This window comes from Lemur catta, chromosome 14 (genome assembly GCF_020740605.2).
Source record: "Lemur catta isolate mLemCat1 chromosome 14, mLemCat1.pri, whole genome shotgun sequence".
NCBI lineage: Eukaryota > Metazoa > Chordata > Mammalia > Primates > Lemuridae > Lemur > Lemur catta.
The window spans coordinates 24,167,440-24,183,035 of NC_059141.1; the positions used below are offsets into that span (position 1 = coordinate 24,167,440).

At 45.2% G+C, this 15,596-nt stretch overlaps 1 protein-coding gene and 1 pseudogene across 7 annotated transcripts in view; both read left to right on the forward strand.

Annotated features, from left to right (window-relative positions):
* The window catches only part of LOC123650139 (dynamin binding protein), a 104,977-nt gene extending 91,731 nt beyond the window's left edge, over positions 1 to 13,246 (forward strand). For all 7 annotated transcript variants that reach the window (XM_045568648.1, XM_045568651.1, XM_045568646.1 and 4 more), the window contains 6 exons: positions 3,863 to 3,991; positions 5,294 to 5,626; positions 6,025 to 6,204; positions 7,703 to 7,901; positions 9,782 to 10,332; positions 11,683 to 13,246. In XM_045568648.1, coding sequence (XP_045424604.1) covers positions 3,863 to 3,991; positions 5,294 to 5,626; positions 6,025 to 6,204; positions 7,703 to 7,901; positions 9,782 to 10,332; positions 11,683 to 11,868 — 1,578 coding nt within the window. In that variant the 3' untranslated portion in view covers positions 11,869 to 13,246. The remainder of the gene's footprint in view (positions 1 to 3,862; positions 3,992 to 5,293; positions 5,627 to 6,024; positions 6,205 to 7,702; positions 7,902 to 9,781; positions 10,333 to 11,682) is intronic.
* LOC123650142 lies at positions 694 to 1,868 on the forward strand (annotated as a pseudogene).
* Positions 13,247 to 15,596: the final 2,350 nt, after the last annotated feature.

Genomic DNA, 15,596 nt, shown 5'->3' on the forward strand with positions numbered 1-15,596 from the left:
AAGCCAAGATGAGGCAGGCCAGGGTCTTTCCTGGCCTCAGGCAGTGCTGTCTTCATGAAGTCAGAACCAGGACTAGAATCGTTTCCGTTCTTATCTCTGATTTCTCTATGGATTTAAGTATATGCTATTCCCCTGTCCCTTACACATGAAAATATGATCTTACAAAATAAATAACTTCCTTTAAAAAAGATCCTTTGGGCTGGGTGCAGTGGCTCATGCCTATAATCCTAGCATTCTGGGAGGCCAAAGCAGGAGGATCACTCGAGGTCAGGAGTTCGAGAACAGCCTTAGCAAGAGCGAGACCCCATCTCTACTAAAAATAGAAAGAAATTAGCTGGACGATTAAAAATGTATAGAAAAAATTAGCCAGGAATGATGGCGCATGCCTGTAGTCCCAGCTACTTGTGAGGCTGAGGCAGTAGGATTGCTTAAGCCTAGGAGTTTGAGGTTGCTGTGAGCTAGGCTAACGCCACAGCACTCTGGCCCAGGGTACGGAGCAAGACTCTGTCTCCAAAAAAAAAAAAAAAGCTGGACAGATGGGTACCGCTTGAATTAAATGAGCATCAGAAGAGAGAAATTGTCTTGAAGCTTGCCTTTCTTTGCTGTCATGACATAAAGGCAAACCATTTCTACAGTGTATTGTTATGTGATGAAAAATGGATTCTTTTTGCAATCACAAGCATTTGGCACAGGGGTTGGATAAAGATGAAGTGCCAAAACACAGTCTAAAACCAGATATTCATCAAAAAAAAAGCTAGTGGTGTCTGGTGATCCAGCACCAGTATTATCCCTTACAGCTTCATGAAACCTGGTCAATGGATTACAGTGGATGTCTACTGCAAGCAATTGGATGAAATGATGAGGATGCTTGTGATTAAGCAGCTGAGATTGGTCACTAGAGACAGGCCACTCCTCTTGCAAGGCAACATTCAACCACATGTCACACAAGAAGAATAACCCCAGGAAGTACCTTCTCAGGGTAGGAGATGGACAGACTGTGGAGTTTGATGTTGTTGAAGGAGAAAACGGTGTGTAGACAGGAAATATCACAGGCACTGGTGGAGTTCAAGTTCAGGGCAGTAAATATGTGGTAGACCATAACCATTTTGGATGCTATCCATGTTGCAGGGATCCTCCATGCGATTGCCAGAAGAATTACCAGAATAGTGAGAGTGGGGAAAAGAATGAGGGATCAGAGAATGCTGAAGGCCAGACCCAACAACGCTGGCCCTACTGCAGGCGAAGGTTCCCACCTTACTAAGTGCGGAGACTCTGTGGGCATTGACCACAGTCTTCCAGCCCTCCTGTGCAGGGAGAAGTGATGTAGAGTCCTGACAACCAGGGTGCAGGAGAACAAGGTAGACCAGTAAGACAGAACATGTATCGGGTTACAGACCACGATTCCGCAGGGGCCCTCGCCAAAGACAATGCAGAGAGCACGGCAATGAAGAGGATAAAGAGAATCAAGGAGACGAGACCCAAGGTCAGCAGCTGCCTCAGTGTGGTACCGCCACAACTTCAGTTACCAATGCAGATGCCCAGAAAACCCTAAAGCACAAGATGGCAGAGACAAAAGCAGCCGACCCACTAGTTAAGAATTTGTCTGCTCCCAAGGCTGAGCAGGCGGGGCTGAGCAAATGCCAGCTTGCCATCCCTATGCCATCTGGTTTAGTCATCCAACAAGAAGAAATGAATATGAAATTCCAGCAATAAGAAATGGACAGAAGATTGGAGCTGAAGACCTTAAGTGCTTGCTGTTTGCGCGTTGACCGCATAACTAGAACTATCTGCATTATCTGTGCAGCATGGAGTTTTTATTATTTTTACCTAAATACATCTTTTTCGGTAATAACTAATGTGTTTTTTAAAAAGCCCAGTTTTTCTCAATACGCCTTTAAGGGTTTTTAAATTGTTTCCTATCTAGTCAAATTGAGATTTTTAAGAACTTCATTTGTAATTGGTAATAAAAGTTTACAACTTGATTTTTCTAAAAGAAAGTCTACTGACTATAAGCACCTGTTAATAAAGGTTTTTAATAATTAAAAAAAAAAATTGGGGCATGAGCCAGGTGTGGTGACATGCACCTGTAGTCCCAGCTACATAGGAGGCAGACGCAGGAGGATTGTCTGAGCCCAGGAGTTTAAGGTCAGCCTGGGCAATGTAGCAAGACCGCATCTCTAAAAACAAACAAAAAATCCAATATTGGGGCAACTATCAAGTATATGCCTTTGTCTTGCCACTTAAGACTTTCTCCTACAAGCCCTCTAATTCTGATAACCTCTGTTGGCTATTTTCTCTGTGTGTTTCTCAATGCATAGCAAGTTTGTACCTGAGCTTCCAGCCCTTAAAAGGCTCATCTCTGTAGCAATGGCGGATAGCATTTTGAGGTAGGACTTACGTAACATTGACAGCCATCTGATGGATGGGTCAGTTTGGTTCTGACTGCTGACGTTAAAAATTAAGAGAGTATGTTGAACAGTTTTGTCACTGACATAAAATGGAAAGCCCTGCCAAATAATAGTTAGATAGATTGACTAATACAGTACCAGCAAGACCATAAGTTGAGGAACATTGACTACATAATCTGGTATCTACATTGGCATAGGGGCTGTTTTGGGACTTTACAACATTCCTGTAAAAGAAATTAAGAGGACATCATGTTTCACGTTAGGTCACCCTCTTGAGAGGAACTAGGAACATTCCCCAGTTTACCTTTCTGACAAAGCACTGGCTTTAAATGTACAGATACAAGACTTAAGGACAAAAGTCTAAAAATGTTATGAAAATAAAACATCACACCAATGTATGAGACACTGATAGTTTTAGCTCAGGGACTTTGTTTACCCTTGAGATATACTAATGTACTATTTAGTCTATTTAGATTTTATTTGTGTTAATATCAAAATAATGGACATTCCCTAAATTTAAACTAAAAATGGCAAAAGCCCAGCATTGTGTGAGGTAGCCAAAGAAAATCCCAAGAAGCCCAGGTTGAGCCGGGCGCGGTGGCTCATGCCTGTAATCCTAGCACTCTGGGAGGCTGAGGCGGGTGGATCCCTCAAGGTCAGGAGTTCGAGACCAGCCTGAGCAAGAGTGAGACCCCATCTCTACTAAAAATAGAAAGAAATTATCTGGGCAACTAAAATATATATAGAAAAAATTAGCCGGGCATGGTGGCGCATGCCTGTAGTCCCAGCTACTGGGGAGGCTGAGGCAGTAGGATCGCTTAAGCCCAGGAGTTTGAGGTTGCTGTGAGCTAGGCTGACGCCACGGCACTCACTCTAGCCTGGGCAACAGAGAGAGACTGTCTCAAAAAAAAAAAAAAAAGAAGCCCAGGTTGGGATTCAAACTGTCGTGATCGGTCAGAAGGGGCTGACTGTGTAGCCACTCACGTATTCAGCAAAAGCAGAGAGGAAAGAGCCCTCGGGAGTCCCAGCGTCAGGGGACCCATCAAGGGTGTGATTCTCAGAGGGTGCTGGGGCCATTGTCTTTGAGAAGGTGATGTGACGGCATGAGCCAAGACTTGAGCGAGGAGAGGTGATCGGTCATAATCCTGTAGGATTCATCTTGGTTCTAATTTGATCATTTACTTTTTGGTGAATTAAGAAACCCTCACATTAGACACATAGGGAAATGCTAAAGAGATGGTAAAAGTTCTCACCAGTTTTTCTGTGATTTAAAGTCCTGGACTTTTCTGTGCCCCCATAAATCATAGTTTACAAGAGTGTGCTTGTTTCAAAATGAAAATACTGTACTGGAGAGAAAATGTTGAGTTATGGGACCCAGACTGCTATACAGGGTAAACGTTAGAGGCTGGAATGTTCTCTTTGTTCTTACTCGTGTCTGTTCTAACTGGCTTCAGGAGTCGGCGTGTGTCAAAGTGGTGGCTGCCGTGAGCATGTGGGACGTGTGCATGGAGAGGGGCCACCGAGACCTGGAGCAGTTTGAGAAGGTGCATCGCTACATCAGCGACCAGCTCTTCACAAATTTTGTAAGTGACTTTTCCTCAAAGGTTGGCCCCCCTTCCTGAGGTCATCTTAGATACCAGCTCCTGCAAAAGTCAGTTCCACAGACACATGCCCTGTGTACCCGTATAGTTGTGTTTTAGCTATATTCGTATCCAGGTTTCATATTCAGAACATATCAAACCTTTCAATTAAACTTTCATCTACACTTTCAATTAAAGGGACAGGTAGGACCTGTATTATTCAGATGCATTTTTTTGTATTCAGAGGATACAGGAAAACGAGCAAGTTCAATCCAGCATCAGTATTGATAACTCTGATCAAAAGAAAGCAAACATAGGAATAAGAACTTGAAAAGGAATATTTGGGAATGCAGTTAAGATGTTACCAAATCTTTGAGATGGTACGAACTGCAAAGAAAGTATTAAGGGCCACATTGCTTGGGAAATTCTAGATAAATACATATGGGATTGTTTAATTGCTAGTTGAAAAAAATGGGTAGGGTTTGACAGTTTTAGAGATCTCTGAATGGCTTGAGGCTGAAGACTTGCATACTTGGGGAGCTCACGGGTGTTCTAACAGTAAATTATTTTTAATGAGATGCTACTAGGTACCTATTTATGTTCTTTATATATTCAATACCGTACCCTCAATATCTGTTCCTATAGAAAGAATTAAAGAGAAAAATTCAGCCAGGCATGGTGGCTCATGCCTGTAATCCCAGCACTTTGGGAGGCTGAGGCAGGAGGATCACTTGAGCCCAGAAGTTTGAGGTTGCAGTGAACTATGATCGTGCCACTGCACTCCGGCCTGGGTGACAGAGCAAGACTCTGTCTCTTAAAAAAAAAAAAAGATTTTTGAAAAGTGAAAACAGGTATTACCAAGTAGTTATGATTAGAAAATGTTTTATGGGTGTGTGAAAGTTACTGTACCCCAGGTTTATGTTAAATTCACCCAATATAGACAGCTATTACATATAACAAATATTACCAGATAAATTGTCATATCTGGTATGTTATGCACACATCATATCAATGTGCAGTTTAGCATTTACTAATTAAGGAGTTAAACTGGGGTTAGCATATTTTGTAAACTCTTTGGTGTGTGGGAATTGTTGGATGAAGTATCAGTCGGAAAGTTTTGTGGAATACGTAAGTAGCATCGAGTCTAGTGCTGAGTCAGTAGAACACCATCGTGGAAAGGCATGGGCTTAGCTTGTACACTAGGAGCAAAGCAGCTATACCGGGCACAATAAAGTCAGCCTTAGGAGTGTTTTGGAGAATCACAAATACGGGACACTGAGCAACATGCCTTTCTCGTCCCTACAGAAGGAGAGGACAGAGCGGCTTGTCATCTCTCCCTTAAATCAGTTACTGAGCATGTTTACAGGGCCCCACAAGCTGGTTCAGAAGCGCTTTGACAAGCTCCTGGACTTCTACAACTGCACAGAGCGGGCAGAGAAGTTGAAGGACAAGAAGACCCTGGAGGAGCTGCAGTCTGCCCGGAACAACTACGAGGCCCTGAACGCGCAGCTGCTGGACGAGCTGCCCAAGTTCCACCAGTACGCCCAGGGCCTCTTCACCAGCTGCGTCCACGGCTACGCCGAGGCCCACTGCGACTTCGTGCACCAGGCTCTGGAGCAGTTGAAGCCCCTGCTTTCAGTGAGTTCCTTACTCCTCCTGGGGGAAAGCCATCGCTGAAGCTCTCCTGCCATTTCTCTGGGAATGCAGAGTAGTGCTGTTTGAGAAATTATCCAAACTAGATAGATTAAATGTGTCCTTAGGACAAGTCCATCAGGAATTCTTGGTCCCTTGATGGTGCCATGAAATCTGTGGCTTTTAAACATCTCTTTCCCTCTGGAGCAAATCCAAGAAGAGCCAGCCAACTTGGCCCTGGCAGCGCCCCAGGGAGCTTTGTCCTTTGCTGCAGTGTGGGTAGCTCACAGCGAACTGCAGCTGAGCTGTAACTTCCAGTAGTTCTAAGAGACTTTGTCAGTCCTGGGCATCGCTCACCTGTGTTCTCTTCTTTCCTCTATCTCTGCTCTTCCCACGGACTCCAGTTACTTAAAGAGGCCGGCAGGGAGGGGAACCTCATTGCCATCTTCCACGAGGAGCACAGCAGAGTGCTGCAGCAGCTCCAGGTTTTCACCTTCTTCCCAGAGTCCCTTCCAGCTACCAAGAAGCCATTTGAGAGGAAAACCGTTGACCGCCAGTCTGCTCGAAAGCCGCTCCTGGGCCTGGTGAGTAGGGAATTAGAGGGGGCAGTACAGCCTAGTGGCTATGAGTGGGCACCCTGGAGCCAGAACCCTGGCTTCAGAGTCTGGTACTGACACTTACTGGGTTGTTTTTGTTTTTTTTTTTTTTTTTTTGAGACAGAGTCTTGCTCTGTCACCTGGGCTAGAGTGCTGTGGTGTCAGCCTAGCTCACTGTAACCTCAAACTCCTGGGCTCAAGCGATCCTCTGGCCTCCTGAGTAGCTGGGACTACAGGCATGTGCCACCACACCCAGCTAATTTTTTTCTGTTTTTTTTTAGTAGAGACGGGGTCTCATTCTTGCTCAGGCTGGTCTTGAACTCCTGAGCTCAAGTGATCCTCCTGCCTCGGCCTCTGAGTGCTAGGATTACAGGCATGAGCCACTGCACCCGGCATCTGACACTTATTGCATATCCTTGAACAACTTCCTTATATCTGTGCCTTGGTTCCTCCATCTCTAAGACACAGATGGTAATTGTACCTATATCATAGGGTTATTATGAGGTTTAAATGAGGTAATATATAAAAGGCACTTAAAAATTACCTGGCATGTAGGAGGCACTATACAAGTAACCTAGCATCATCAACATTGATAGACCTGGCTCTGTCTCTACAGATTAACGATTTCACAGGAGTTTAAGTGTTTCATAATAAAAGGAGATGCTCATTTACTGAGTATCACTGACGTGCCTACTAGCCTGTGATGGCGACCACCTGTAGTTTTTCTCACACTTGATACGTACGTACTCCAAGCTGCCCTCTGAAAAGTATTCTTGGATCTTAGTCCCACACAGTTAATATTAATACAGTGATCAGTTAGTGAAGGGAACTGATTTAAGGGTATATTGGTTTTGCCAGGCCTCTATTTTTGATCATGTATTAAAAAAAGTAATACAGCCAAACAGTTAATGGCTGACTGCTTTTTTACCTGAAGTTATATTTTTTGAGCTCAATTCTTCTTATATTTTAAAAATTAGGGTAAGATGCACCAGATTACATGGGCTCATAATCTATAAGACCGCTGATGTCTTTGTTTATATTTTTGCCCCATATAATCACATAGACATTTATGTTACCACCTTTATTTTTTTTTTTTTTGATTGTTTTTGTAGATGGGTCAAGATAGGGAACATCTCAATTGTTTAGATTCGTGTAGCAAAATATAAGACTAACCTAATAATATTACTTAGATGTTTTGATTATTTATATAACATTTTAGTTATATTTTTTGTCACAAGATAACAGATATAAGACTGTTAAATTTTCTCATAGCTGCAAAGGCACTAAAACATTGCCTAAGAGACGATGATTTTTACCTAGCCCCGTGGGCTGACTCAGTCACGAAACATCTAATGGGGGTAGCAAGTGGCTAATTGTCATTGCCTTGTTTCTGAGGCTCTGAGTGCATGTTGGGTTTAGATACAGCCACTGGGGTAATGGCCAGGGCAGGCTTTTTGTTGGTGGCACCTCTCTGGTTTCCTTTCAGCCGAGTTACATGCTACAGTCAGAAGAACTCCGGGCCTCCCTCCTGGCAAGGTATCCCCCTGAGAAGCTCTTCCAGGCAGAGCGGAACTTCAATGCTGCTCAAGACCTGGATGTGTCACTGTTGGAAGGTGACCTGGTGGGTGTCATCAAAAAGAAGGACCCCATGGGCAGTCAGAACCGCTGGCTGATTGACAATGGAGGTAAGAATTTTAATTGTCAGGTGAATGTAACTAAATGGTTTTGGCTATACTGGAATCCTGTCCAGGCCATACTGGAATCCTGTCCAGGCCAGAAAAAAACATAAGAGTCTTTGATTAAAGGGAAAGGTAACCTTAACAGTTTATCTGTCTCTGGTGAATGTAATGCCCAGGTCATTACTGAAACAAAACCTGTTTGGGGTTATGTTTTTGTTTTGACAAATTCCAGAGGAGCTTTCATTATGGATCTTGCTGTGTTTTATAGCTCTTACAGGCAGTAAATCCTGCCTGCTGGGACCCTGGTCCTTCTCAGCCTGTTCTGAGTAAACCATAGAATAAGCTGCCTTCTCCCAGCCTCTATAAATTATTCATGTGTGAGAGAATTAAAAACCTATAGGTCTTTGTTTGCTTTTTGAGTTTTCTCCCCACAATAGTATATCTCATGACTATTTATGGAATCACTTAAAAAAAAAAAAACTGAGATGTGTTTTAAAAGACCCAGTATAATCCTTTTTTCCACAGCTCCAAAAATTTAGAACCTGTTTGTCAAAACCTGGATGAAAATGCATTAAGACTATAATTGTAGCTTCTCCTTTCTGGTGTTAATAGTCATATATTTTAAGTGCTTGATTATAATCTGAGTCAAAGAAGCAGGAATGATACAAAGATATCAGAACTTTCCTAGTTTGTCAGTGATGTGAAATATTTGTAATTGACACATAATTATACATATTTGTGGGGCATGTATAGTAGGATGGCCCAATATATGCATATGTTGTATGATAATCATCCTTCCTTTAAATATTTATCATTTCTTTGTGGTGCTAACATTCAGAATCATCTCTTCTAGCTATCTTGAAATACATAATACTTTATCACTAGCTATAGTCATGCTATTGTGTAATAGAACACTAGAACTTGTTCCTCCTAGCCAACTGTAACTTTGTACCCGTTGACTAACCTCTCCCCCTCCCTCAGCCTCTGCTAACTGCTATTCTGCTGTACTTGTATGAGATCACCCTTTTCAGATTCCACATGAGTGAGGTCATGCAGTATTTGTTTCCCTGTGCCGGGCTTATTTCACTTAACATAATGTCCTCCGGGTTCATCCAGGTTGGGGCAGATCACAGGATTTCTTTCTGAATAGTCATCTGTTTTGCTACAGAAACATTTGTTTATAGGGTGCTGACCCTATGGGGCGTATATATGTACTTCACTACCCTCCCCAAATCCAAAAAAATCTGAATTCCAAAACACATCTGACCCCAAGAGTTTAGATAAGAATTGTGGGTCTGTACAACAGATAACTTCGTACACACCACTCGGTACTAAAGATTTTAGCATTTCTTGGTTTCTTTTAAAAGCATCTTGTGGATTTTTTTCCTCCTCTCCCCACTTCTGCTTACACAGAATAATACAGGTTGGAAATGGGAAGGGCAAGGGATGGAGCTTCCCAGGGTGATAGCAGGTGACGGCCACCGATGGGGTCAGACACATCCTCTGTAAAGTTCCAAGCTGTTCAAGAAGCTGCTTTGTCCTTGGGGTTTTTATCTGCTCGATCCTGAGAAGTAAAGTGGTAGCAAGAAGCCCGTAGTGTTAGGATCAGCAGTTAGACCATCTCCCCTCCCCACGTGCCCATGGGGTTCCCCCCATTCATTCAGCAGATATTTGTGCAGGGGCTACTGTGTGCTGGCTTTTTTGGTGGGGCGGGGGAGGGGGAGGGAGGAGATATATCAGAGATCAAGGGAGACAGAGATTGGATGTTTAAAGCCATTTCATCACAAGGCATCTCATACTGTGTTTCACTAGTGACTGAGCTTTGATTCTTTACTCGCCCCATCCTTCTGCTAAGAGTTCTTGATGTTTGCTTTTCCTTCCTGTAGTCACCAAAGGCTTCGTGTACAGCTCCTTCCTAAAGCCCTACAACCCTCGCCGCTCGGACGCCTCCGTGGGCAGCCACTCCTCTACCGAGTCAGAGCACAGCGGCTCATCCCCCAGGTTCCTGCGGCAGAACAGCAACAGCACCTTGACCTTCAACCCCGGCAGCATGGCCGTGTCCTTTACCTCGGGGCCTTGTCAGAAGCAGCCTCAAGATGCATCCTCACTGAAGGAATGCGACCAAGGAACTCTCAGCGCATCCTTGAACCTGAGTAATTCAGAGAGTGGTCCTTCCAGATGCCCTTCAGAGCCAGACTCCGCCTCTCAGCCTGTGCCAGGGGACTCTGCCGATCCAGCCAGAGATGCAAACCAACTAAACCAACCCGCTGCCACCCTGAGGAGCTACCGAAACTCCAGGCATCCAGAAACGGTTGGTTACCCCATACTGGGGCGAAACGGGCAAGGTAAAGACCTCGTAAAAGGCTGTGCAAGAGCACCCCAGCCTCTGGAAGACAAAAATGAAGAGCCTCAAAGCAGTGAGGCAGAAGGCAACCAGGTGAGTGCATCCCTGACTTGCCACCCTGGCACAGGTGGCTGGAGGCATGCTGTGGGCGGGGCAGAGGCTTGCCCGGGACCTGGGGGTGATCTGGAGATGAGAACACAGACAGATGTCATCAAGCACACAAGGAAACTCCTGCTGTACGAGTGAGCACCTTCTACGACTGACACTGCACAGCTATTCCTGGACCCTTTCTGTTTTGTCATTGGACATTTAAAGTGTCATGATGAAAACTTTTCCCGTTCTTCCAATTCACTGATTCTTCAGTCTGCTATTTAACCTAGTTTTATTCACATAATCATATTTTTATTTCTAGAATTTAGAAATGAAATTCTGCCTGTTTCAGTTTTGCCCATTCTTTTTGTAATGGCCTATTCCTGTCTTGTGAATTTGGAGATGCCTTTCTATCTTGAACATTGGAAACCTACGTATTTTAAAGCCACTTTCAGATTCACAGCTGAGGCATCTCTGCTTCACCCACTTGTTGCTCTTACAGCAGTGAGTTTCCTTGTGTGTTTTGTTATCAGATTTGTCCGAGCTCCTCTCCAGAGGAGTTACCTTCGTTGAAAGACTCAGTCACATCTTGGGTTGTGGAGGTGTCGCCTCAGCTGAGGTCTGGATTCCAGAAGCCGGTTTTCCCCCAGTTTCTCAGCTCTGACTTCCCACACGACGTTCCTCAGCTCAGCGCCACAGCGGAGCTTGGCGCACACTTGCTTCTCTTACCGCCCAGGGCAGGCTTCCCCGTTCTGCACCTGCCAGCCAGCAAGTGTATAGACATGTTGAGGGAGAAAAATGGACCTTTCTTAGATTCTGACTTTGAGCAGGGAATGCAGCTTAGCCTCATCACCTCCTGTCCCTGCCCGGGTCCGAAAGCCCCAGTCCTCGAGTACGTGTCCCTTCTCCTGCCCCCAGGGGCCTCCTGGCTTCTCCATCACTGGGCACCCCTCGCTTGCCGTCATATCTTTGTGGCACCAGCAGCGCCTCCCTTCTTGCTTTGAAGTTAGTTGTGGGTTTGTTTGTTTGTTTTTTAGTTTTTTTAAATTCATAACTTCTGTGTGTTAACTGAAGAGTCTTTCTTCCACCCTTTAGACAAATCTGAAAGACTGAAAAGGGGTGAATTTTCTTTCTTTGAATCTGCCCTGTCCGTTGTGGTAGCCACCATCTATAGGTAGCTATTTAAAATTAAGTTAGTTAAAATTAACTAAGATTAAAAACTCAGTTCCTCCGTCTCGCTAGCTGAATTTCAGGGGCTCCATAGCCATGCGTGGGCAGATGCAGAAGTTCTGTTGGACAGCGTCGCTCGCAATGGCTTCCTGGTTCCTAACTCACTTTCTGTCCCTCGTACAGGTCTATTTTGCCGTCTATACCTTCAAGGCACGAAACCCCAACGAGCTGAGTGTGGCAGCCAATCAGAAACTCAAGATCCTCGAGTTCAAAGACGTTACAGGAAATACAGAGTGGTGGCTGGCCGAAGTGAACGGGAAGAAGGGCTATGTTCCCTCCAGTTATATCTGCAAAACTGAGTACACCTGAGCCAGTTCTGCCTTCCACCCGACCTCGCTGCCTTTGCTTTCGGTCTGAAGGGGCCCAACGGTCCCCTGAGAGGGCGCCTGCTCCCGAGACAGAGGCCCTGTCCGCATCGCTTACCACGGCATGGCGGGGCACAGGACGAGCCTTCTCTCCCCGATCGGGTTGTCAACCTTGATGTTCACTAGAATTCCTAGAATCTGAAATGGGCCCTGGGGCTTTGCACATGACGTAGTGACCATGAGAAGAGAGGCAAGCCCTGCGGTCAGCCTTTGGAAGTGAGAACTTTCCAGTCAGGAGCCCAGTGTCCTATGTTTGCAGGAAGCCGTGCTATAGCATTAGAACACGTGGGTATTGGTTACACCACACTGAGTTCGGGGTGGCCCCGTGCTCCACGATCAGCTGACCGGACACCGACTTGGATGAAGAGAAGAGTTACGGCTCTGGGAGCCCTCTGGGCTGTGCTTCTGCACGTGGCAAGGAGTCTGCCAGGGCTGTGCCAAACCCAGTGCAGCAGAGCTTCTGGGCCACCTCCGGTGTCCAGCACAGTCACACACATGCTCCCCGGTTTCTAGGGTCCCTAAAATCCTACCTTCTGTAATCTTTGTTTCTTTCACTGCATTCCCAGATTGGTTATACAAAATTCAGCCGCTTTCTTCTTTTCAGAAGTGGTTAGGGTCTTTAAAGGCTCGGCTCTCTTCCTTAGTTAGGCACGGTCATCATACACTTTTCTGACAATCATCTCTCCTCTCTATAGTCTGTGGGTGATGTCGCGTAGCCCTCGCCCCCTGGACTCAGTAACTGACTGTGCTCCAGCCGGTCCACGAAAAGTATCCGCTCTGCAGCGAGCAGATGGAGGTCTCAGTCACAGCCACAGATGCAGAAGATACAACACGTGACTTATTTGAATTTGGATAAGCCGTTCCAGAAGTATTATAGTTTATCCTAGACTTGGAAAAAAATTTTTCTATTTTACCACAACCTCCACACTTCAGAGACCACATTCAAGGCCAAATAGATTCCAAAGTGCCTCGTCACAGCTCCTGCCAGTCTCAGGAAGGTAGTTGCTAACCCCTTACACTGAGACTCTCCCCCTGGAAGTTCTGTTTTAGCGGGGTTCTTATTTTTAAGACCTTCCCCAGATACGAAGCCCACCTGGGAACAGGAAACTATGAATGTTGTCTTTAAGATACAGGCCCTGCTCCTCCAAGTGCGCGTTTGGCCTTAAATTCCTGGCAAGTTGGGGAGACGCCCGAGGGCTCCTCATCCAGTGTCTGCTGATCGTGGTCAGAAGGCAGCAGTGCAAGAGTCTTGTGAGAGTGTTTATATTTAGAGATGTTTATATTTAAGTAGTTATTTTATAAATAAAAGCATTTCTAATGGCCAAGAGTGTCTTGATTTCCCTCCATGTCTGCCCAGACCATTGTGACACCCAGATTCTGGGGAAATGGGAGAAGCCAACTGAAGAGACACAAGTCAGAATTCATCTTGTCAAATATATTGACATAATTTCTGTATTCTCAAAACATGTCCATGCTGCAGGTGGTTGTCTCTTGTACTATAAAAATAGCACTATTTTAAGCCATCTCGCACTATAAAATTCTAGCAGAACAGAAAAGCTGGAATCTCTAAGGGACAAGAATTTTCCCAATATTGCAGACGTGGAAACACTAGAGATTAACTAAAAGGGTCACTTGGCTGCAGTTCAGGCAGGTTGAGGGCAGGGAATGGCAGGACTAGTGGCAGAGGTGGGATTGAGGACAGTACATGGCAGTGAAGCCATTGCCCAGCATTATTGAGCAATGGAAAACAGTTGAGTAGGTGGGCTGTGGGGAAGAAGCTTATAGGTCATCCAGGCCAACTCTTCCATTTTATGGACTAGGAAAGTGAGATCCAAAGACATTCTGACTTGCCCAAGTTGTACATCAAGTTTCTGATGGATTGTGAATTTAAACTCGGGCCTGCAGGCTGTCTGAGCCTGTACCCCTTGCTCTGAAGCCAGACTGGCTGTTTCCAATACTTAACTTTGTGACCGTGGCAACTTGCCTAACCTACACTGCAGTTTTCCTCATCTGCAGCAGAGATGGTAATACTGTCCACCGCAGAGGAGTTGTAAGGATTCAGTGAGTTAGTACGTGCAGAGTGCAAGACAGTGTGTCAGCAAGGTGGTGGAGTAGGACTTTCTAGCACTCATCCTCCCACAGAAACATTTTGAACAACTATCCACACATGAAAATAACTTCATAAGAGCTAAGGAAACCAGGTGAGAGAGTACAGAACCTGGTATAGCACAAATCAGAAATGACACATTGAAAAGGACAGGAAAGACAGTTTGACATTGCATGCATCACCCCGGCCCCAGCCTTAAGCAGCACAACACAGGGAGAGACGTGAGCCCCACACTCCAGGCCTATGCAGCATACACGAGTGGCTCATGGGGTAATGTCTAGAGACCACCGCAAGCACTTGCTTTGCTCAAGACCACACACCTGCCCACCCTTGCTAGATGAATACAATGGCTTCTGCATCCCTTTTGGTCCTGCTGGCCAGAAGTTCTGGCATATATAGTTCTCGGGTTTCTAGCTTGGGAAAAGCATAGAAGAGAACAGGAAAATGATACGTGCCAACAGACCAGCTTATTGGAAAGTAGAAAGAAATTAAGTATGAAAAGGGCCTAAACATGGCCTTGTGCTTAGTACTGTGTTATGTGAGTCAACTCTTTGATCCTTCTTATGTTCTACTCTTAATTCAAACCACAGGGAAGAGAAACCCCGAAATGGAGTCGTGGGTGGAGAATGCACCACCCAGGAGCTGGTTATTTCTAGCCAGTCGCTGCTGCTCCCACAGCGGCCTCTGCACCCAAAGCAGCCACCATCAGATTCCTTGTCCAGCCCTGCAGATCTGGCAGGAGATTAGTGTAAAGGAATCCAATTAGGCACAGGTAAGCAAAAGAGATCAAGGCCTTAGCAAGCCACCCTCCTCTTGCCTTTTGTCCTATCTCAACACCTCCATGCATCCAAAACAGAGGACAAAACCTACTTCAAAGCATTCAAGAGTAGTAGAGAACTTTCCTGAAGATGTCTTAAGTATATAGAAGGAGAAGATAACTCTACATATCACAAAGCAAAACTTCCTTTCTTGACCCAAAACTTCAACTTCCTCCAGCATCAGTTCCAGTCCCACTCCTTTCTCTGACTCAAATTCCCTCTCACCACCTCCCTGCTGCCAAGCTTTCCTTCTCCTCCTCCCTTGTCTCCCTCTCACTTTAGGTCAAACAATTGAGTTTCTTGCATTGGCATCTACCCCAATTGCCTACTAACAACATCACAGCAGAACAGAGGCCTAATGGCCAAGCAGTGCAAACAGAAGACCCTCAGGATATGAGAGGGGATGCTCATTTATTTTTACTGGGTTTTGTGTATTTTATGATGCTAATATGAGTGCCTTGGTTCCAAGGACTGTGCCATGGTACACAATGTCAAGTCTTCAGGAGATTCAGAAAGGTTTCTATGTCAGGGAAGCTCAGGGTCTGTCAAAAATATCGTTTTCCACTCACTTAGCTAGGTACTATGCTGAGTGTTACATTGTATTATCTTATTTCCATCCCCCAAACAACACAGAGGCTGAAAACATCACCAAATTTGCCCAGATAGAAATAGTACAGTTCAGATTTAAATCCTAGTGTCCAACAGCAAACCCACGCATTTAACCCGTCTGCTGTACGACCCAGTGGA